We start from the raw sequence: 24,102 nt of genomic DNA on the forward strand, positions 1-24,102 counted from the left end.
GTTAACTCCATTTTGGCTCAGAATGGACTGTTTTCTCAAGGGTGACATGTTGAAGATTTAGAGAGGCCTCAGCACAGGGGATGTCATTGTTGGTTAAACCCACTTTAATCCAACGGATTTTCTACACAGCTGCTAATTTGTCATGACCATCATTAATATCTGATACAAAACAAGACATTCCTCAACCAAACGGATTCCAAAACGATGCACTCAAATAGGCTTCGGCAGTAAAAAGATGGACGTGCTTTAACTCTTTTGATGACACTGTAATGTTTGTTTTCTTATAATTGTTAGGGTTTTTTAATTATCAGTTATTTAAATGGTCTACTGTCACTTTAGCAATCTTCAGCTCCATCGGGTCTGAGAAGTCATTCCTCAAATCCATCGCCGTTATTCATGGAGGTTAGCATTAATAGGCTTATAATACAGCATTATAGATTTACGCCACAGTCTGTAGAATTGCATTAAATAAACTCAGACTTCAGGATCTTTTACATTTATTCTGTTCTATGTACATTTTGTTGTATGTACAGCCAAATAATTCATATTTGTATGTTTTTGACAGTTATTCATAAGCGTTCAAAATTATATACCAGTCTGGTTACATTTTTTCCTTTTTTTTCCTTTTTTTTTTTTTTTTTAAGTAAAAAGAAAGTTCGACTACCAAACTCATAGTACTGAAAAAAGTCAACCTAGCAATGGCCTTTAAGAAAGGGAACAAGGTTTATAATACAAGAAAAATAAATACTATTAACAGGAAAATCTGCTCACTACAAGTGTCCAAAAATAAAGATCTCCATACCAAAGTGTGTTACATTATTGTATCTCAGATGTTGTAGAGTAACTCTAAAGCATGTTTGAGTTCTAAACTCTGTGAATAGTGCTCTGAGAATCTCTTCAATGTATGAAGACGTTACTCTTGTGTGTACTAAAACAGACTCAGTATGTCCATGATAACTAGCTTATAAGTAGTATTAAACTATCAATGTTGTACTTTAAGTTTGTCTTGTGTGCTGCGCCACAATTTCCATTTTGTAAAGTGTTCATTTATCTAATTACTTTTTACTGACTTCTTGTATCATGGACTTTTGCTGGTAGTTCAGAAACAAATGATTTGTGAAAATGTGATTTAAGTGGAAGAAAACTTGTAATACCTCCCTGAACAAAATCTGCACCACCAAAATGTGTTAGACTTCAACTAAAATCAGCACTCAAACAGATCTGCTGTGATTAGAGACACGTTGTGCTCACGGACCAGATTCCCATTAGTCTACAGGTTAACAGAAACCAGCAAGCATAAGATCCCACAGACTTGTTCTGTAACATACTGCCAAAGTACAATATCAAAAACAACTCAAATAATCAAATGAAAAAATGAGCGCTGCAAAACGATTAATCTCATTGAAAATAAAAGTCTGTCTACATACTATATGTGTGTGTACTGTGTATATTATGTACATATAAATACACACACATGTATGTATATGTGTGTGTATATATATATATATATATATATATATATATATATATATATATATATATATGTATATATATATGTATATATGTATATATATATGTATATGTATGTATATATACTTGTATATAATTTATATTATATATAAATATTTTATAACATATTTTTCCTTAATATATGCAGGCATGTGTGTTTTTATATGTACATGATAAATATAGACAGTACACACTAGGGCTGTGTGATTTGGGGAATTTTTGACAGATATTGCGATTGTGATTTTAAAGTCAAGCTTCAGCTCAATATTGTCAATAATGTGCAGCACAGTATGAGTATCGTTACCCTGCTGAAAAAACAAGACTATAGAAACCATCACAGAAATTCTTATAGTTTCCATAAAAAACATTACAAAATTCCTTTTTGTTTTGGGCATTATTCTAATATGAATTACTATTGTTCTATTGGCTGCCATCTGCTAGATTACATGCCACCAGTAGAATGCATCAAATACCAGCAGACACCATTATAGTTTACATTAAAACCAGTACAATTCCCATCATTACCCTTAAATCCTTTACAGTTTCTATTGAGTTTTGGGAGGGTTCTACTGGTTTTATTTTTATTTTATTTTAATAAAATAAAATTTTATTAAAATTTTTGTGCAGGGAAGATTATAATGGTATTACTACTTTTACAGAATTACTGCATTTCACAGCATATATATATATATAAGAACTATTTCTTTAGTCAATTATTAAAGTATTACATGTTACACGAGCTGATTTATTCATTAAGTATTTGGTTTTTTAGAACAAGTGGGAAATGTGTTGAATGTTTCATTTCATCCAAGTGAAATTGGCAAGCAGTTAGACTTCATTTATATTCGTTTTAAACGCGGAGCCAGGCGCGAGCGGACACCGGTTGCGCGCGCGCGTCAGGCCTCGTCCGTATTGCCAGATGCGCTCGTGAGAGACCTGCGGAGCAGAACCGGGCGCGAGACCGTCAGTATAAAAGAGAGCATCACGAGCTGTCCGTGAGACGCGGGAGAAGCATACAGAGACACGGGCTGTGTGTGCGGTCTTCTGAATTAGCGAATATAAATTTATTTCAAATGAATCTGTTGGGGAGATAAAATGTGTAAGATAACGTTCATGTAGCCTACTAATAAAAAACATCTAAAAATGTATCTTTTATTCTCCAGTACCGACAGCAGAACCGATAAGGGAGCTCTTGATATGCGTTGTGACGCAGCTCTTGCAAATTATCTTTTTTGTTCGTTGTCTGTCATTTCGAAGCTGAAGTTACATACGATTTTCTTTAGTTTTAATTTGCCTAACTTTAGATCTGACCCTTTTAAATGGTGGGCGTTTACGCAGTTGGCTAGAGCAGTGCTGATTGGGGAGAACGGAGGTGCGCTCACTCTATTGGTTAATAAGCCCGTCACTCAAGGCTGGCAGTCATGCATATGCTCTGGAACACAGTAATATCGCGTCCACATCGCAGGCTTCGCGATTAGCAAATCACAACGTCTCAAATCACGATTTCGATTAATCGCACAGCCCTACACACACATATAGTATGTAAACATAAACTTTTATTTTGAATGCGATTAATAGATTAATTGTTTCGCAGCCCTATAAAAACAATACTGGATTAAAATAAAACTGGATTGGTATCCTCAATTACTCTGTCACCTTTTTCTTTTTTTAATAAAAGTTTTGTCAATAAAACGGTAGGCATCCTTGTGCATGTGTCCTTGCATGGAAGGGGAAAGGTTCTTAGTCCCTGATATACAGTCTGCGTCATGCAAATATATGTCTCATGTTACTGTCCTGCTCAAACACTGAGACATTCATTGCTGCCTCAGCCAGTTGAACCAGCCTTGAACACTTTATGACACAAGTCGCCTACGCCGCAAACTCTCACAAGTTATAAATACGCAGGAAAGCACCTCTCCTCCATGTTGGGGCCTCATACGCTGCTCGAAAGAATCCAGTTACCTGCCCTCATTCCAGTCAGGCATAATGCTTACACTGTGCACAGCGTGGTATTGGTGCGGAGACAGGGTGCGAGGAATACTGTGAGTGTACAAGTACTCGTTGCCTTGCAGGCCAGCGGTCGGCGACTGGATTCCCGCACTTGGACTGCATTGACGGCCCAACGACTGATGGGGCATGGACCCCTGGTACATGGCATGGGTGTCGCCCAGCTGCGGTGAGGCATGGCCCGCGACGCCGCTCAATCTGGACACAAGGGGTCCTGAGGTGAAGTGAGCTGAGAAGTGCTGGTAGGGCAGTCGCTCCATCTGCTGCATGGTGGTCACCGAGCAGCCGGCGTAAGGTGAGACCCCCGCCCAGGTGTTGCAGCTGATGTCTTCCAGGCTGGGCACGGGGTCGGTGGACTGCGATGCACTGGCGTACATGCACGCCTGCCGCTGACCAGACTCCGCCCTGTAGGGGGCACCGCTGAGACCCAGAGACTGAGAGTAGCTCACGGGCCGATAGTAGTGATCGTCCTCGCTGGATGAGCTTTCCACGTAGGTCTTCTTGTACGAGTGCTCTCCTGCGTGACAGTCGTCCTCAACTGCACATGGACAAAATGGGATGGAAATTAGGGTTGTGCCGATAGGTGATAGTATCATTTATCGACGATAGTCAGCGATATCGCCTGTGGCTGATGCCATTGACGATAGCGAGACGACAATTATTATTATTATTATTATTATTATTATTATCATCATCAGGCTAGAAATACTACCTAATTAATATAAGGGCTTATTTGTTCCATTATATTTATTTTTCTGTGTTTTAACAGCGTTGCACGTTATAACCAATCACACATGATTATGTTGAGATGAATGGCCAATCAGAGGCATTCAGATGAGTCATCACTCAAACAGTGGAGTTTTGTTGTTCATTGCTCGCCAACTGAAGTCTGTCTTACGAATTTTCTCATCATAAACGATGAAGTGCAGATGTAAGTATGGAGATGTATTCATCATACAGTGTAGATAGCTTCACTGATTATAACGGAGCATAAACTCATGCTAGACTGAAGTCAGTGATGATGTTCTTTGGTAATCTAAATGATCTTTGGTCGTTTAATGTAGCTGCTTTTTGAATAACTGAGGAAATGTAAGCTTTATGATTAGTAACTTACAATGTTTCTACTGAATTATGTTAAATACAAATTCAGTCATATTAAAACATTAGGCTGATTTTAGCCTTATGCTGGAGTTGGTTCACTTTCCGGCAATGAAACTTAGTAAATAAATAATTCAGTAAATTAGGAGGATAATATTGTGTATCCGCGTCTCACAGGCTGACGATATGACAATTGAGCTATCAACCAACACTAATGGAAATGAATTCAGCAGTGGCTTCCCAACCATATTCCAGGAGCCCCAGCATTTCACACGTAGCAAGTCTCCTTTTGAGACACTCATTTCAGGAGTCTCTACGGATGAGCTGATGGCCTGTTTGATTAAAGAGAGAGTTCACCCAAAAATGAAAATTCGGTCATTAATTACTCACCCTTATATCGTTCCAAACCCCTTAAGACCTTCGTTCTTCTTCGTTCTTGTTGAATAGTCATTATTTTTGTTTTCTTTTTTCACAAAAAGTATTCTCATAGCTTCATAAAGTTGCAGTTGAGTCACTGATGTCACATGGACTGTTTTACCGATATCCTTACTACGTTTCTGGGTCTGGGAATATTTCAGTTGCATTGTTGTCTATGGAGCCTCAGAAAGCTCTCGGATTTCATCAAAAATATCTTAATTTGTGTTCTGAAGATATATGAAGGTCTTACGGGTTTGGAACGACATGAGGGTGAGTAATTAATGACAGAATTTTCATTTTCGGGTGATCTCTCCCTTTAAGGAGGCATGCAGGCTCCAGGAACATGGTTGGGAACTACTGATCTTGAAATATCACAACCCTAAGAGCTAAAATTTCAATAAGCGACCAGATGGACCTACCTTTCCTCTTGATGCAGTGATAGTCTTGGCTGTGCTCGTGGGGCAGAGGATAAGAGCTCGAATGAGGCAGCAGATCCTGCGACGTGCTCGTGACCCCGTTCTCACAGGCGTACTGAGAGCTCATGCCGCTGGGAGTCGACAGAACTTGGACGTCACCGGCGAACGGACTCTGGCTGGTGCCGACCCTCTGACGTACAGTACTGCGAGGGACCACCGGATACTCCTTGGTGCTTTGGGAAACAGAAAGGACTTTGTGAGCCATTTCATGGCACGCATTTCCATGTTGTCTTTCAGTCAGGGATCTTGAAACCATTCCATTGGTAACTAACCACATCCACCATGGACGCGCAGCACTGCGTTAGAATAATCTCTTCGCCATCTGTCTGCAACGGGAGCTTTTCCATGCCAATTAATCAGCGAAAGTTGTAAGAGGCACTTTGCATTAATTCCTACACTATTTCTTTTGAACCACTGACCTGGTTTTCCGTTGGTCCCAGTTTAACTAAGACCAGACCTGCTTCGTCTCAGTGTTTGACAGTGGAGGACAGATAGGATATCAGGACCTTTGACTTCTACACAGCGCCACGGAGGAGTTTCTTTTTTCCACTCTGCATTTTTTATGATGCATTACTCTTTGCTTTATAACGAGTAGTGGCTTTCTTGCTTGTATGCCACCGGACGAAAGCATCTGCTGAATGCATAAAGTCATGTTAATAGCAGTGCTGTGTAATGGATTCAGTAGGAGAATCGTGCAAGCTTTAGTTGGGTCTTAAAGTCTTCAGGTCATTATCTGGAAACTCAATAGAAGGCTCTCATGGGAGACATTAGCCAGTTCTTTCTTTGCTTATTTGAAAGTAACAACAGACAAAGTTAACTACGGCATGGAAAGAGCATTGCCATTTTTTCCTAGTGTATAGTGAAGTCTGTCATTTTGGAGTGGACAACGCCTGTGTTGGCTGCCGTGGGCCCTCCGACCAGATTTTCTGCTTTGAAAATGTGTTTTTCCACACTCTATACATCAGTCATCTGGAGAAAATAAGAACACGAGCCATGTGGTCTTTGCTTCCACTGGACCAACTATATCACAACTGCAGACAACTGTTCTGGATCTACACAGAGCGGAAAGAGAGAGATTGCCATGGTCGATGGTTTTCAAGAGGAACACTCGCATAAGAAGTGTCCCCTCAGTCAAGAGCGTTGCTGGCTTGTATCTGTGCTGTGCATGGATCAATATTGCCCAGTTTAGTTTAGTTTTAATCTGACTGGCTTCTGAAGATGCTGGTCAAGTCTCCTGTCAATGTGAGCACATTTAGAGGTGCTATCTGTAAGACACCTATATAAAGAGGGAGCTCCTAACCCGAGCTGATGGCTGCTGTTTGTTGATTGCTGTAATTAACTCCACACAAGCACTCGCTCATGTAAACATCACTCTTCGCAGATTTAGACTCACCTCTGCATTCTTGACATGCGATGCAGCTCCATATCGTCACTTCCACGAAAGCCCTTTGCGAAGGGATTGTTCTCGATCTTCAGTTGGGTGATCTGTAAAACAGCCAACACAACAGTGTTACCTTGCTTGTATACGCTGTTTAAATACTGATGTAGTCTCTTTTTTTCATTTGAAACAAACAATGAGATTCTCAACCAGATTTGAACTCCAGACATCTTGTTATTAATAGCATGAGAGCATGCTGTGATGTCTTGAAGCCCACAAGACATTGTTTCAGTTCTACTCCTAAACGATGCATCTTGGCAGAGTAAAAGAAAATTCAAAAGGTGATTTATAGATGATTGGCTTTTAACTCCTTTTTGCTGTTTGCAGTAATGCATTCATGAGTTTGCACTGAGCACTGCATTGACCGACTGATTGTGTCGTATGTTTCTGTTAATGAGGGAACCCACTGTAACAATCACTTCAGTCCCTTCAGTCTTGTCTTTGAAACCATATCTACTAGCATGTTTTATTGCACAGTGTCTGTAAAGCAGCATAATGACTTTGTGTGTAAATTGACGAATTATACTATAGTGGTTTTCTGTGCTTGGTCAGCAGATGATGAAACGATACCCAAGCTGTGGTTTGTTTGATGCTGCACTAATGTAGAAAAACATCTGTCAGTTTGAATAAAGATTGGTGTAGATTTTTGTCTTTACATAAACCTGAACAAAGTTTCTAATAATTCCACACAAGAAGCACAGAAAGCATATGTTAATATTGCCATAGTGAGATCTAATAGAAATATCAGAGGTCAACATCAAATATTTTGCCTTTTGCAAATAGCCTTTATGCATTTAAAAATACATTATTTTTGCCTTAATGATAACCTCTTTAGTTATTTATAATTCTTATAATATTTTTTATCCCGTTCATTGTTAAGGGGTTAAAATTATTATTATTATTTATTATATCTGATTTAATATATCTTACGAAATCTCTGAATCTGTTCAAGTGTGTGAAAGACATTTAAAACGGATGTTTTATAAAAGGAAAAAAAGGTCTTTAAAATGAAACAAAGAGCAGAATTTTTTTTTCAAACTTTTGTATCTAAGGTTAATCCCAAGTGCCACTGCCAAATTTCCAAAAGTGATTTGGCAAGATGCTAGTATCTGTACTGATAGACAGTAACGAGTTTAGTGAGTTTAGGGATAGAGCTTTAATGAGACTCGCTGTCTCTGCGAGGGGTTATTTCTGGCTGTTGTGGTGTGTTTTCTAACAGGACCTGATCTTTGACACTACTTTGGCTCTCACTTGAGATGAGACCTTGTAAAAGTGGACATGGTGTTGGGACGCACCTCTGAGCTCTCATAAACGCACTGTGCGCTCGGCAGACTTCACGAAACGGAGTAGTTTTGATGTCCTTATTATTTACCTTTTTACCGTGAAAGTGCAAACTGAAATTTTTCAGAATATGTCAGTTTCGTATTTTCGAAGGTCCATAACTCCAGAGTCTTGGCGGCGCTTCGGTAGATTTTTGAGATTTCAAGCTTCTTTTAACTCACTGCAGCTACCTTTTCGTTTTTATACTTATTCAGTTTATATCTCTTAGTTTCGTATGTATATTCATTTTATTTCTATGATTTTTTCACTTATTAATTTGATTGCGCAGGTTCACTAAGTCCGTGCGTTATAGCACAGGCCTATATATATATATATATATGTATACACACACACACACACAGACACAATTTAATAGAGCATATGTGTTCTACCTCATACATATATATGAGTTTGAATACCATATACCTTTTTAACTAGCCTAAGATGTTGCTGGTGGTGGGATAAAGGTAAACCTACACAAGATTATTCCCGTTTGCTGGTTTGTTTAGCTGGAAGCGTAAGGTCCAAAAGGTTATTCAAAATCAATTATTTTTAATGACATGCAGGTGCTCATGCTTTTACCCTGTTTAGTTGCGTAAATTAATTGCTTTCTTGAAATTTTTGTAAAGACGTAGACTTAACCATTTTTTTTTTTTTTTGTTATAATTAAGTCAGAAGTGGTGAACGTACAAAAACAAACAAAAAAAAATTATATTGATTAAAATTAATAGATATCACCATGTCCGTTCATTAAAACTAACATTTTTGTTTTTGTGTTTAAAGCAAGGATGAGAAAACCACAAAGAAAGACTGTAGGCTACTTAAGCTCGGCGATGTCTTTAAAACGCATCGATAGGCCTAAGAGCTGCAAATAAACACATCTTTCACCGACTCGGTATTTCACTCCAATTGCAATCAATCAATGAATAAATACAAGTAGACAAAACAGGTTTGCATTAAAGTCTGCTAAATGCATGCAGTTAGATGTTGTTTTTCTCACATCAGTGAAATCATTTATTAGGCTACTTAAATCTGTTGTCCAGATGAGTACTGTCCATCTTTATCATATTCTTATTTGCAAATAGGATCTTACGATTAAATGTCGGCTGCTCACATTCAACTTCTGGACTCTGACTACAGCGCAAGACGAGTTTTTAACTGTATAATGTTACATTAACAACTGCCCACACAAATATCAACTAGTGTGACAAAAACAGACATGCATCTGACAGTCTTTTATTAACAAATAATGCAGTTATTTAATTAAGGACACACTGTACATATTGTTTATGCAGTTATTTATCTCTGTATTTAGTTATTTTTTCACTGCCATATCATATTCAGCCGTGCTTGGCGACCTAATGATGTCGATATGATCACGGCTGGGACTGGACTATTAACCAATAATAGAAGTTTGAATGCATGAATGGAAATATTCTTAGAAACATAACAGCTGACCAGATAAATCATGATTAGTGCAACATTTATTTTCCATAGTGCTTAGTAGCCATATAAACATTTCGGACGTCGTTTATTCTTATTCTTTTGTTTGTTAGTAAAATATGTAATGAAATAGTTCACGCGGATCTGGATGTGTAAAATATAAAAGCAAGACAAGCTTTGCTTTCAAGAAAATCACTTATGATCTGAATCCTTTTAGGGAATTCAGGAAAAGTACAGTAAATCAATAGATATATAATTGCTCTACATACATGAATATTATAAATTCGTATCAAAATAATTACCAGTTACAATTAGCAACAATATTTTTGATCGCTGCACAAATCTCTTTTTTTTTCGGCAAATCTGTCAAATCAAGCTGTTATCGTGGGTTTTAAGAGTAATTGGATTGCAATCATTCAGACCAGGAATCATAAGTTAAGACGAATTTGTGACACTTTCTTGAAGCAGACAATTCTATGCTAATTCTATAATTTCGTAGATTCACAAAATCTATTTCCACGCCATATTTATAATGTTAAAAATGCTCTCAACATGATAAGCTCAAATTGTCGTCTCTTGCTCCGTCTAGCTGCTTACCTTATGGTTCTGGTAAGACGTGACTGCAATGAACGCCGTTTCCGGGAACACGTGAGTGCAGAAAGCGGTGTTTTTGGATCCAAATCCGTTATTTTCATCTGCTTTTACGATGTGAATCCTGGGCTGATATTTATGCATGGAATTCAGGATAATCTGGAGAGAAAATAGAGCGCAAACATGACCGACCATGTAAAGCAAACACCTCGTGTTCACGTGCATATTATTTAAATTATATTTTTGGTTATATATAATATAAGGAAAGACATTTTACATAAAATGATGCTACCATGCTTGATTAATGTGATTGCCAAGGAACATCGCTAATAACTGTATTTAAACGTTTTTCTTCTTGCTATCAGCTGCGTTATTAAACACCTTTTTCTTCAATAATATCCACTCCTCCAAGCCGTTTTGAGGTCAATAATCAGCGCTACTGCGGTCTGTCTGTTCACACTTAAACTCAGAGCCTAATTGGACTTCTCACCCAGCAATGTCCCATTTTGCCGTTTTGCATGTTTCAATAGACGCAAAACTGTTCTGTCCATCTCTAAAGCCTCCTGCCCAGTGCTATATGCTGTTCACAGAGACCTTACATAACAGTCCGAGCAGAGCTGCATCTGTCTACCAAACAGAAGATTTACACTAGTGCTGAAAAAGGTCCATATGTAGCTGTTTTGCAGTGTGCACTTGTGTTATGTATGGATTTGAAGAATATTACTAAAAAGACTTTTGTTCAGGTTCTTGTCGGCTCTGTGGGCTGTTCCTGTCCTCTGTGTGTGTATAATGTAAGCTTCTCTAAGTGGATTTTGTCTAAACTTTGCATTCTGGATGAGCATGCCAAGTGTACACACACACACACACACACACGCATTCCTATTTTCCATTTTCATGTGTTTTCCCCTCACATGCATTTTCCAAACAACTGCAGCGTTTCTCCTTTGATCAGGGACATCGGTCCACTCCCTCCGAGCGGCTCTTGGCTCAACACAGCCCTGAGACTTGGAAAGCAGGGCTTGCTGTAAACTTTAAACATCGCTCTCAGCGGAGAATATAGCTTTTGCTCAGGATGAACAAGATGATTTATTGTTAAAGGTAAAATGCAAAACGCATTGCTTTAATATCTGTGATGTCGAAATAAAATAATTCACAGTTCTGTGAAGCATCTGGCATAACCCCGCACACTGTATATAGGCCTGCCTGGATTGCAACCGCACAGCTTTGGCGAAAAGCAGAGTGTGACATATAAGAATATTTGGAGAACTGTATGGACATGAGAAGAGTTTTTTGTGGGACCACCCACTGGGAGTGCAGCATTTCTCTGTTCTGGGTGCCCTGTTGCCCCATTTCTCCATTTGCCCCCATGCTGTATGATAGTTTTTAATGATAGTGAGCGATCACTGAGGGCCATGAATGTTGGCCCACTCTTTCATGTTGCCGACATCACAGGGACTGCGAAACCCTGCAGATTAACAGCCTTTGTATACCTCTGTCCATCACTCATCACAATCTGTCATTAAATATAAACAGTTTGAAGCACAGTTATCCAAACTCCACCATTTTGACTCAGATATTTCTGTGAGAGGCAAAGAATGTGTATGCCTATTGAACACTTAATGAATGGTACAATAATGATCAAAGCCAAAGCTGTAGTTTGCTGCCATCTAAAAACATCTTCAACTTGGAAAATTCAAACCGTGTTCTACTGCTCACAACTTAACTATTGCTTTTACTGTGTGCATGCTCGGTAAGTTATCCACGAGTTTCTCTCAGACATCTTTATCTCATCACCGGAGTCTAATTAAGACAGAGTTCAGAACTATTGGCTGCTTTTATACATTTGCTAACAGGTTCCAGCTTATTGCATGTCCAGCCCTGTTTCTGAGACTAGTAATTATAAATAGTTCTGAAATTATTTCAACCACCTGGAACAACAAACCGATAGATTGTTATTTTGGTCGAGAAGCCGTACTTCATTTATAAATCCCAGAGTGCTCTTTCAGCACAAAAGGGGGCATGCCAAGAACCACTGCAACCAATCAAAAATGCATTCTGGACAAAAATGTACAACTCGGCTCACATTCCAGCCGGGCTCTGATTTCTTTCTACCAGCTGAGGTTTGGCAAGAAAACAAGCCTGATCGACTTCAACCTTGTGATCAGAACTAAACAGCAAACTGCTTGCATTCAAAGATGAGACATCTAAACACCATCTGTTCAGAAACCAACTCAATGCTCGTTTTCTAGTCTCACACCGAAGGTGATCTGGCTTGTCCAGAAATCAGAGAAATGTTGAACCTCGTGCTCGATTGAAACTGAGAGACATTTGAGTTGAGGCTCGGGCTGCTTTTTCTTAATAGCAAAAACCTCATGAGTTGACTGTGCATTAGTGCATAAGTGGATGCTACGCATATTAAAACCATATAAAAATGAAATTTCTTTAAACCCACATCAGTTTACAGAGAGTACAATTATAATCTGAATTTAGTGTTCCACATCTGAGGCTGGTGCTGCTCACGATTATCATTACCGGATTTAAGATGTGTTTTGGTTATTACATGTTCTGGTGTTTGTCAGCAGCATCTCTTCAGGGGTGGATTTCCTGATCTAGAGCCTCGATACAACACTACCTGATCAGATCTGCATGTGTGACCCTTTAAAATCTCAAACCCTTTCAAATCTTTCAAACTGCTACAATACAACATGTGATGATTTTGTCAGTAATATATTTTATTCAGTCAAAAAGTTTAAAAGCAAATACATTTCACTCACATGTCCGAAGGGATCAAGGTGGTTGTTGGTTAATTTCAACTTCTGGAAAGACACCAGTTGCCGCATCCAATGTGCTCCGGTGGCTGGAGAATCTGGATGAACGTACAGCCTTCCCGGCATCGCAGGTTCTGCCTTCCCCGTCACAGACCTGAGCCCCAGTGCAAAATACAGCATTTCAAAGACAACTCCGTCATTATTTAAACACACATTTACTTCATTTTAAATGCATATTGATTTCCCTCAACACTGTAGTCTTTCATACTTGAAATATTTTGTATTATTACTTAAGTTATATTTCCTGTGATCACTGATATTGTTGCACTCTGCTGTATTGACCAGAAAAGTCACTCTATACCAGGTTTAAGATTCTGTTTGTTTTTCCATGCATGAATTATCACAAGGATAATTTCATTAAAACTCAAAGATAATGTTTTATTCCCTCAACATGTTTCTTTTATTGCAATCGAAATGTGATCCAGCCTGCTACCTCCCATTTATCATGCATCAATGCCTTGTTCATTGTACATAATGTCTTTCAAAGACCAGTTTATTTGGTTAATGGCTAAGATGATGGTTGATCAAGAGGGCCATTAGTTCCAGAGCTTGCACTGAACGGGTAATTATCAGGGATATTGGCTTGTGGACATCCTCCCTCAATAACCTCAACAATTTAAAACCACTGACCCTGAAAAAGGAGTATAAACCCAATTCACAGTGTTTTCTGTGCAGCAGATGGAGCTGTATGTAAAGCAATGCGAAGCCTATATTCTCTCATCCTTTAATGTATACATTTTGAAGTTGAAATTGTTTAAACAAATGTATACTATAAACTAATTTGTGTGATTAAGGAATATTTTAATGACCACACTGCCTTCATTACACAGTCTGTGTTCCTCAGCACTAAAACTAAATAATGACAACGAATAAGTCTAATTTAAATATGAATATGTGTGGCACCAGCTTTATAATTTGCTAGGTCTTGTAAGGAATATTTGAGAAAGTTGTCTTTAGTATATATTGATATTGATAATATTGATAACTTAAAACGTTTGCTTTAAACGACTTTGAAAGTTTTCCAAAAGCCACGTACTTCAGTGAGAATAAAAATGAATTTCAGAAATATAATTAACCAAATAAATAATAACCTGCATCCGTAACTTTAACTCTTAATAAAACCATTGCTGACTCACGGACCATTTGTTATCGGCGAATTTATAGCGGTGGTCGTCCGCTGGCACGACATCCATCAGCAGAATGTATTTGGTTTTTGGGTTCAACCCGGTGACCTTCACTTTGAAGCTTGGGAACATCCGCCTGTGGATACAAATGGGAAAATATTACAGCATGATTAACTATAATAATAACAATAAGTATTTTTTCTCAACTAATGTGTAGAAAATATTAATTTCAAACCTATATAGCCTAAATCAATATCGTTTTAAACGGCGTATAATATTTATTATGACGTGCTCATAGAGAAAATGTTTGACACCACATCGAGTTGGATACGATTACATGAATGCTAAAAATGCCAATTCAGATTCATTGTACCTTACATAGGCACATAATATAACCCAAACAGAAACAATTGTATATTGAGTGAATAAAAGTGTGGAAGTGTGCATAAATGTGAGCAGACGATGCAAGTGATTTTGGATTCACCGGGTCATAAGCATGTGTTCACTTTAAGAAATGCACGTATTTAAATGCACAAATAAAACAGAGCAGTGGCCCGTTTAAGGTTGTGGCGATTTTGTCAAGAGTTAAATGACAAAAAGACAATTTGCTATAATGCATACAGACTCAATGAGACATTTATAACGTTAAATATTAACTTAATTTCCAGCGACGATCTCGTATTTATCATAATGTTAAGCAACAGCAAAGTCGCAGTAAAGAATTCATGCACACAGATTTCTTTCTGTTTTCTTTTTTACTCTGCATCTGATTTCTGAGATGCCCTCTGCTGTTTTTAAAGAAGCACAAATTACTGAAATACTAACTTCATTGTGCAATATGTATTTTAGAAAACTTCTCTGCTAATAAAGCAGATAACTGCCGGAGCTCTGGCCTAAACCACCATAGTATTGTTTTAACCAGTAGCTTAAAAACAATTAGTAACCTTAAAACAGATGAACACACACCGCTCACTCTGCATTTCAATGCTTTCTATGCGATGATACTATTTTAAACAAGTGCTCTTAAAGTTCTAAAGTGAGATCTAAGTTCGGTGTATATCCGTAACAATATCGGACAAATCTGCATCAACAATCCAAATTATGCATATTTTTAGCCCTATAATAATTCGCATAAAAACTAGATCATGCAGCCAAACCAATGCTTGTTGATTTACTGGAATTAGCCTATGCTCACACTGCCAAATCAAACTCAAACACATTCTTCATCAAAATAAATTATACAAAATATAAAGGTGAAATGCATCTAGATGAATCGCTAAGAAATCACAAATACAGTTGTGTAGAATATTGTCAATCTATAGCCCCAAGCAAACCACAGTTAAAGATCACAATGGAGAAATTATAAGACAATCTAACTTTTTACGTAGTACATTTCAGTGGGGAGAATATATAATTTAATAGGCTCATATATAATGAATAGTGCACAATTAGTATTATATTGTACATTTATAATAATAGGCTAAATTTGATTACAATACAAAATTCGTAATTTTGCATTTTTATTTTTATATCGGTTATCCGAAAACTACAGATGCATTTTCAGAACATGTGTGTCTTACCTCCCGGCTTTGGTGATGATCATTTCAGTTCCCACTTCATGAAACTTTGCCCACAACTCTCGCTCGTGCAAGTAAACTTTTATCCCTTCCATTCCCTTTTAAAAAGACAGATGCAGATGTTGAGAATAAACCTAACGAATGCAGAAGCACTGCAGCTTTTCAAAAGTTAATAACGGCGGTGCCGCGACTCAAAAGCACATCTAAATGCATATGAGGAGAGAAAAAATGCTGTTCAGCTTTAACAATAAGTTATAGCTATAAATCATGCTGGCCTATATCACTGCAAACGCAGAATTATTATTAATTTGAATAAACTGCAAGATTAAGTTAGTAGAATTATGCTACACACACGCATGTCAATCGCACTTCATTGGATTGATTTCCGTTAGAACGAATAATTGTCGAATTATTATGGAATGACGAAGAGAGAGAGATAACAATTTTTCAGAAATACGTGAACTAGCTGCTATCCACTCCCCCCCCCCCCCCCCCCCCCATGTCTCCTAAGTTCATCTACTGCATTAGGCTTACTTGTAGTTGCAAAAAGTTGTTGTTAGATATTGGTATTTCTGCATCTCATTCCGTCAATCCACGTTTGAATCATCTCCGATAGCACTCGTGTAGCCTCTGTAAGTTTCTGTAAGCTTTGCTTGTGTGGCCCTCTGAACATCATCAGTAAGTGATGAAAGTACCGCGCAGCTTTATTCATTTTCTTACATGTCAGAGGTTGATGAAGACTGGCGCATCTCCAAATGGAGGCATTCCATAGACTTCTATTTTTATATATATATATATATATATATAGGCCTACAGCTATAGGCATAAATACTATAATACACCCAACTGAAACATTTCTGCGTTTTAAAAATTATATATAAAAAAAAATATATAAACAAGGGCATCCCCAATAGGAGGTTTTGTAAGATTTGGCTCATTTCTAGGAGCAAATTGGTAACTAAAATTTTGTCTTAAGTAGGTACACACACACACACACACACACACACACACACACACACAGCAGAATAGTTAGGACAGTAGTTGTTACCTGTTGAATGTAGGTTGTCTGTGATGACGGGGATTTGCTAGCGGCTCCAGGCTGCTTGTCTGATTTATCATGGTTTTGTAAATCTTTTGATTCGGTGTCACTGGGAGAGTTTTGGAGCTGAAAGCTGTCTTCAGTGTCCGCCATGTCAGAAGGGCCTGTGAGCTACTGCGACCGAGGCCTATACAGAAGAAGAAAACATTTAATCACCTTTTTTCTTTTAAACAAGCATCTCTGTTGTTCAGTTTCCTTCAGAATCTTGCACCACTTTAATAAATTCAAATAAATAAATTATTATCCTAACGCTAACCTTTTATGATAACTTTAAACAACAAACGAAATTAACTTCGAAAAATCGCACAATATTAATTAAAATCTCTACAAAAATATCCGATGATTTCGAATCATTCTTCACTAAAACACTTGGATATGGTCTCGCAGAAACTGTGAGGTGCAGTATTTCAGTTTTTGAAAATGTCTGCTCATAAATGATCCAGGTCAAGGCAAGTTTCTTTGAAGACAAACACATGCATTACATATACACATTAATAATGCATGATATGCATAAACATACAGCCATTTAAATTCTTATTCTTTTCCTTCATGTGTTTCAAATCTGGTAAGGAGTTATATTCCAAGTCTGGGATAAAATCATCGCACGAGCCCCTCTTATAACTTTCTTTGGATGTCAGAAGATGCAAGCTCAACTGTTTGATAAAAATATTCTATATAACTACAACAGAGCAGTCGATGTCTCACAGATATCGCAGTTATAGTTCACACATCTGTATGCTGATGGTTTGTGTGTCTGTAACGATGGCCTATAGTGCAAGAACTCGAAATCAATCATCAGACTCGAAGAAACTGACCTTAAATTCCGATGCAAGAGAGAGTTGCACGAATCCCTGAAACGGTACAAAGCGCTCGTATCAGTTCCAAACACTGTCTGCTCGATAGCGATCTTCCTTTGAATCTCACATATATTCCAAGCGTGCAGCTCACGAGATTCTGCTCTGTGGACCCATGGAGTTCCTCTATGTCCTCGCTGAGGCAAGAGTCTTCATCCAGCAAGCGTCCATGTGAGTATATCGATTAAAAATGCGACTCTTTCTTCATGTGGTAGTGTCGGATGTGCACTAATTGCAGTTCAGAGCCCGGCAGCCCTTATTCTTCTCTTTACTAGCTGCTTCTGTCTAGTATTCCTTGAGAAAAGAAGCACGGTCACCTCCTCCCTCGCTCTTTCTTTATCCTTCCCTCTCTCTGTCTGTTTCTCTAATGGTCAAACCCCATGAGTTACGCTGGAAAACGGAAGCGCTGAGACGAACCACGTAGGTAGTCTATGGGTCGGCTGCTATGTGGACACAATATCGGTCCACCCACTGTATAACTGCCCCCCACATCACCCCACCCTTCAGAAGCTCTGTATTCTTGAATGAGGAGGCATTTTAAACGCATAAAGCCTCCAACACGTGCGCATCTCGTCTCGTTGTACCATACACAACTGATGCGCTCCATGCATTGTATTGTAAGTCTACATCTATATACATCTTTGTGTGGCTTGAACTGCCGCGGCCTGCAGACCAGATTCACAAACTAGAGTCGCTGCCAGCTGCGTCCAAACAGCGTCAACGCGTTCATTCAATATTTTACACATGCAGGTTTCTTTGACAGACTTGTATATTTGGTGTTGGATTAGGCTGTTTCTTCAAAATGTGTTGGATTTTAGCGCTGAAGGCACACATGCATCTGCCAATGCACCTGAAGATGACCATTGTCTTTCCAGGAGGTTAGCTATAGGGAACAAGTGTGGTTACAATTTATTTTAAGGTGTCCTTGTTACAGACTAAGTAATATTAATCAACTACATGTTCTTAGTATATGGTTAAGGTTAAGGTTTAAACTTAGGGTTACTTGCATGTAATTATGCATAATTTATGGTTACACTTTATTTTGATACTTTAGATATTCTACTAACTGCAAGTAACTTTGTAACTACATGTCAACTAATTTTCGAAAATTTGTAACTACATGTCTACTAACTCTCAGAGTAGACTGTTAGGATAGGTTTAGGGTTACTAGTAAGTTGACACTTTCAAAGTTTCTCATAGTCAGCATGTTGTATGTTGTGGATCCATCAAAATAAAGTGTTAGAAGATATTAAGCAGACAGTCTACTAATACTCTAATGACTGATAGTAGACATGTAGTTACAAAGTTACTTACTGTTAGTAGAATATCTAAAGTGGACTATCAATATAAAGTGTTACCTAATTTATTATTATTATAATACATGTAATGTGTAAAAAGGACACCTTAAAATAAAGATTTACCAAAAGTTTGTCCACAAAACAAATGTACATATTACTAAAGTGATACTAGCCATTTCGGTTTCAAACCAAATTCACAAAGGCTATAGATCTCCTAATAAAATAAAACTTGTCCTCCTCAGGCCACTAGACAAAGGGTCCTCCTCAATCTCTTCTTATGCCACAGAATAGTAAAGAACCAAATCTAGTCAAGAAGCTTCCCTGAACCCGGGAACTAACTATAGCACCTGATAACCCAGTGGACACCACACACAACAGCGTAGTGTTGGTTAAATCACAGTTCCGCCAGCGGATGGTCTCATTAAGATGCGCATCAATAGCAGGAATTTATTTTTTTGTATTTTGCATGCTGTTTATATTCAGAAACTGAAGTTGGCGTGCATACGATATAGGCACGTGTTTGACATATATTAAGCAGTTTTTGCGTGCATATGATACGCACCTACCCCACATCCCTAAATCTAACCATTGCTTATCATATGCACGGCAAAGTCAATTTCTTCTTATAAATAGTGCACCAAATAGAAACCCAAAATCGTGCCATTGAAACGCACTTTCATGAGATCGGGTTATAATATGACCCAGTTTCTACTGCCTCGGGCTCTGTAGAGATTCAAGATCCGCCACGAAATACAGCATCATTTCAATGCAGATATTTGTTTCATGATCTAATGAGGGACAGTAACAGCCCTCTGATGTAATGAGCTTATGAATGACAAATATTGCATCACAATTGTAATTTGTACTGTTCTTTATTCCACAAAAATGGAAATAAAAACGGATGATAAAAAATATATTTATTTAAATTATTGCTTTTAAGTATTGACTTTAAAGTATATTCTTAACTTTTTCAAACGTAGTTTGATAGGCCTATGCATGTAACTGCACTATTGATCTTAACCCACCCTTAGGCCTATTGTTTTGTAACACTTTGCCGAAAGGTATATGTTCCTCATCGTGCAACCTATTCGTGCAGTCATGTTGAGTGCTTCCAGGAACACAGCTAAAAGCAGAAAAACATATCATGCAAACTGAAGAATGGAGATTACTGCCCAAAATCTCTAGAATGCTCTAGAAAACACCTTGCTCGTTTCAGTTTGTACAGAGGGCATCAACAAATGTGCTTGAAACACAAATTATCTGGCAAGAAATGAAACACGAGTTCTTTTAAATTAGCCGTCTTCTGTGGATATTTGTGTGAACAAGAAACTGAAGTAGTTATTATCAAACGATAGAAGTAAGAAGAGTTCAAATGTTATTTCTAAATTTACCCAAAATGTTCTAAACATAACCTATAATCAGATTCCCGCCCGCTTTTACACTTAATTATTAAAACACAAGAAAATAATCTTTTCTCTTTTTCAAAGCAATAATTTAGTCATTCAGAAGTTTTCCAGTTGTTTTTGAGATATGAAATATTATTTTTGTAATCCCTGCGTGTGGGAAAGATATTTGCCAGCTTGCCTTGAACAAGAATAATTTCCAGTGTATGAATATAAATATAGATCTGACCACTTGCTGAGGCAGAAAATAACTTTTTACACTTTAGTTTTACCCTGATATTAAGCTAATTTTAGCTCGAGTAAAGCTACAACATATGAAGACTTTTTGTGATCTTTTCTTTTGTGTAACATCAAATGGAAATAGTGTACGAATCTAGCTTGAATTTTCGGAAAGAGGCAAATAGGACCTCTTAAAGATAGTAAATTATATAGAAAACATTATTATTATTATTATTATTATTAATCACGCCCAAAAGTTATGTCATATACATTATACAACTAAAAGTGCTCTGTCGCTTTATTTATTGATTTATAATTTCTTGAATTCCTCGTAATCTGTGTTTAATCGAATGGCATTTGAGCGCTATCAACACTCTGCTTTATTTTTATCAGGAAAAATATGCAAAATATGTCTGCAATAAACTTGAAACGAGTTTCTAAACGTGTCAGTGTTTCGACTTTAATTTGAGAGTACAGTTAAATATGAAGAAACTGTCGCTTCGCCTATAATCTCATCCTCAAAGATACAAGTTTCCTTCAATTCAGAAGAATCTGTAGCCTACATTTTACACACATTTTCTGCCCATATTAATAAGATAATATATTAATGTATTAGTGAGGGATAGTCATATAACCTATATGTCCCTCATTGATACATCATGAGGTCTGCGAGACTGTATTTTTATTATTTTCATACATTTAACAATAATAATTAAAAAGGAACAAATGAAGCGCGTGAGTTTTTTTTTTTCTTCTAAATTTAGATTTATTTTATTTATTTTGAAGTTTGGCTCAGTACTACTTTTCTTTCTAAGACAAGTAAAGTTTTCAGTGTTACCAAAACGTCCGTGTTTTACTTTTATGCAATAACTCTACAATCTATATTAACACATTCAATCTACATTACTTTAACAAAGCCTCGATGGTTCACTAAACACTAGAAAATCCAGATTTAGATGCAAAGCTGAATGTCCCTGCAGTGCTGTGGGGTCAGAACGACTGATGCAGCATGCTGCCACCAACTGTGTGCATCTGTGTGTCTGTGCACGTGTGCGCTTCCGTTTCATTGCACAACACCTGGAAACATGGGAAAACGCATATTTATTTCATCTCACATGTCGTTTCATCCTTATATTATTTACACATAAATACACGGAGATGCAAACAATAACAAATAATAACAACAACAACATAATACTTTATTCAGGCACTATATTTGTTTGCTCCATGGATTGTTTTTTAGTGTATGCACAAATCATTGTTTAGAATCGTGTCTGCATAGGAATGGATGAACTTTTATGCGTGTGTGTGTGTGTCTCTGTGTGTGAGTGTGTGTGTGTGTGTGTGTGTGTGTGTGTGTGTGTGTGTGTGTGTGTGTGACAAGCGTTCTAGAATATATTATTTCATGACTTTCCTTCATTATCCTGAATGAGCTCAGAGGCAGTTGAAAGTTGCAGGCTGCAGGATAAGAAACAAATAATGTGATTTTTTAAAAATATCATAATATCATATTATTTAATACCATCATGTATGGTCCTCAAGCAATTTTTCACATTCTCGGATACGAAATGAAATGAAAACATAGGCTATAGGCGGCATGTTAGCTCTTCAGATCAATGTAACAGATTGTTCTGTTTGCACAGGTTCAGAGTATCGTTCACAATCAGTTTGTCGCTCTCCTGAATGAATGGATTACTGTAGTCATCAGGAATGGAGGCTACATCAAACTTTCACAGTAATTTTTACTCGTGTTTGTGTATATACAGTACTATATTAATACACGGCCCCTTTCAGAGCCTTGGCGTTTTTATGTTGCTTCTCTTGTCAAGTCGAAGTTGCGTGGCACCAAACCTTCCATCTCTAGGGTCTCTGAGTTGGACATGGCCACACATGTCAGCATGTTGGTCAGCCCACCCTCCCGTGGCTGGATGCTGGTCTCTCTAAAGGCGATAAGATACACCTCTCACCTCCCTCACAACTCCGCGCTCCGCTGGGGCCCCTGCGCTGGGCTGGAGCTGACACATTTCTGCTAACAATCACATCACACACCGGACCCACATTCCGCCGTTCTGGTCCCCTTGGCTCTTTTTTCCATTCACTTCCAAAAGAGCCTCCGACCAATGGGTCCGATCCCACCGGCAGCCGCCCCCCGCCGAGAGGTCAGAGTCATTAAAACAGCTCGAGATGTTTGCTATTATAATCTTCTTTTAAAAACCTACAGGAAAGTCCTTCTGATCTGAACTTATCAGCTTTGTCATGTACAAAAAACAAAAAAAAAACGAGTAACTTCTCTGATGAGGGTCAGTGGTTACGTTTTTAGAAAGTCGTACACTCTTAAAAATAAAGGTGCTTCACAGCGATGCCATAGAAGAACCATTTTTGGTTCCACAAAGAACCATTCAGTCAAAGGTTCTTTAAAGAACCATCTCTTTCTTACCTTTTTATAATCTGAAGAACCGACAAAGAAGCTTTTGTGAAACAGAAAGGTTCTTCAGATGTTGAAGGTTCTTTATGGAACCATTTAGACAAAAAGGTTCTTCTACGGCATCGTATTTGAGTGTATTTGATCAGTTACTTGTTGTTTGCTATAACTATTGGAGAAAACCCCCTGGAGAAGCATTCACCTTTAAAATTGCATGGAAATTGTTTGCTGAATTAGTTTTATTTTTTTATATAGTTTTCCATAGTAAATGTTTAGTTGTGTTTCTGGAAAGAAGTTTAATGTGTGATCAGAAAAAAATTAAGCCTCAGCTATTTTTATTCATTTATTTCTAATGCAACAGCTGCGTTGGGTGATTACTGTCAGGCAGGTTGCTGGTTGTAAAATGCTGCCCTCTGTTGGCTGTTGTGGCTTGTCACATTATTTGGCCTGAACGAGGAAACAAAACTCACTCAAGTCCAATTACATAAGCCAGCCATAAATAACCAAATAAAACAACAGAAGACGCACATACATATGTTTTATTATTAGTAGTAGTGTCTGATGCTTGCAACCAAAACAGCAGCAATGACATCAAATAAATTGGACTTGTGAAGCACAATCTTACTGAGCACCAAGATCTTGTGCTTAACGTGCTGTGTAACCTTTTAAAAACAACAACATGTCAAACCATGTCTTTACTTCACCCAAATACATTTGGATAAACCCTGACAGCTTGCATTTGGGCAAATAAAGACATGGTTTGGAAGATTTTATTTTGCACTCTTTCATGAAAATAATAATTGATATTGTAGTTCTATATTTTAGAGCTGTCTGCGATGCATCTCTCGCCAGCGCGTGCCATGTGATAATTAGTAAGTAGTTAACCAGTTTAATCCCAAACATTTTTCCAGACATGACAAGATCCATTAGTAACCCTTTGAAATAATCAATAATTATTATTATTTTTTTTTATATTTTG

At 37.7% G+C, this 24,102-nt stretch overlaps 1 protein-coding gene across 1 annotated transcript; it reads right to left on the reverse strand.

Annotated features, from left to right (window-relative positions):
- Nucleotides 1-2,279: 2,279 nt before the first annotated feature.
- Nucleotides 2,280-18,150, reverse strand: tbx5a (T-box transcription factor 5a). The gene is made up of 9 exons (XM_079419190.1): nt 17,743-18,150; nt 16,877-17,054; nt 15,832-15,926; nt 14,268-14,387; nt 13,074-13,221; nt 10,306-10,458; nt 6,901-6,992; nt 5,451-5,680; nt 2,280-4,054 (listed from the first exon to the last, which is right to left on the reverse strand). The coding sequence occupies exons 2-9, from the start codon at nt 17,018-17,020 to the stop codon at nt 3,468-3,470; spliced, it is 1,569 nt and encodes a 522-aa protein (XP_079275316.1). The 5' UTR covers nt 17,021-17,054; nt 17,743-18,150; the 3' UTR covers nt 2,280-3,467.
- Nucleotides 18,151-24,102: the final 5,952 nt, after the last annotated feature.

Source organism: Barbus barbus, assembly GCF_936440315.1.
Source record: "Barbus barbus genome assembly, chromosome: 6".
NCBI classification, from domain to species: Eukaryota; Metazoa; Chordata; class Actinopteri; order Cypriniformes; family Cyprinidae; genus Barbus; species Barbus barbus.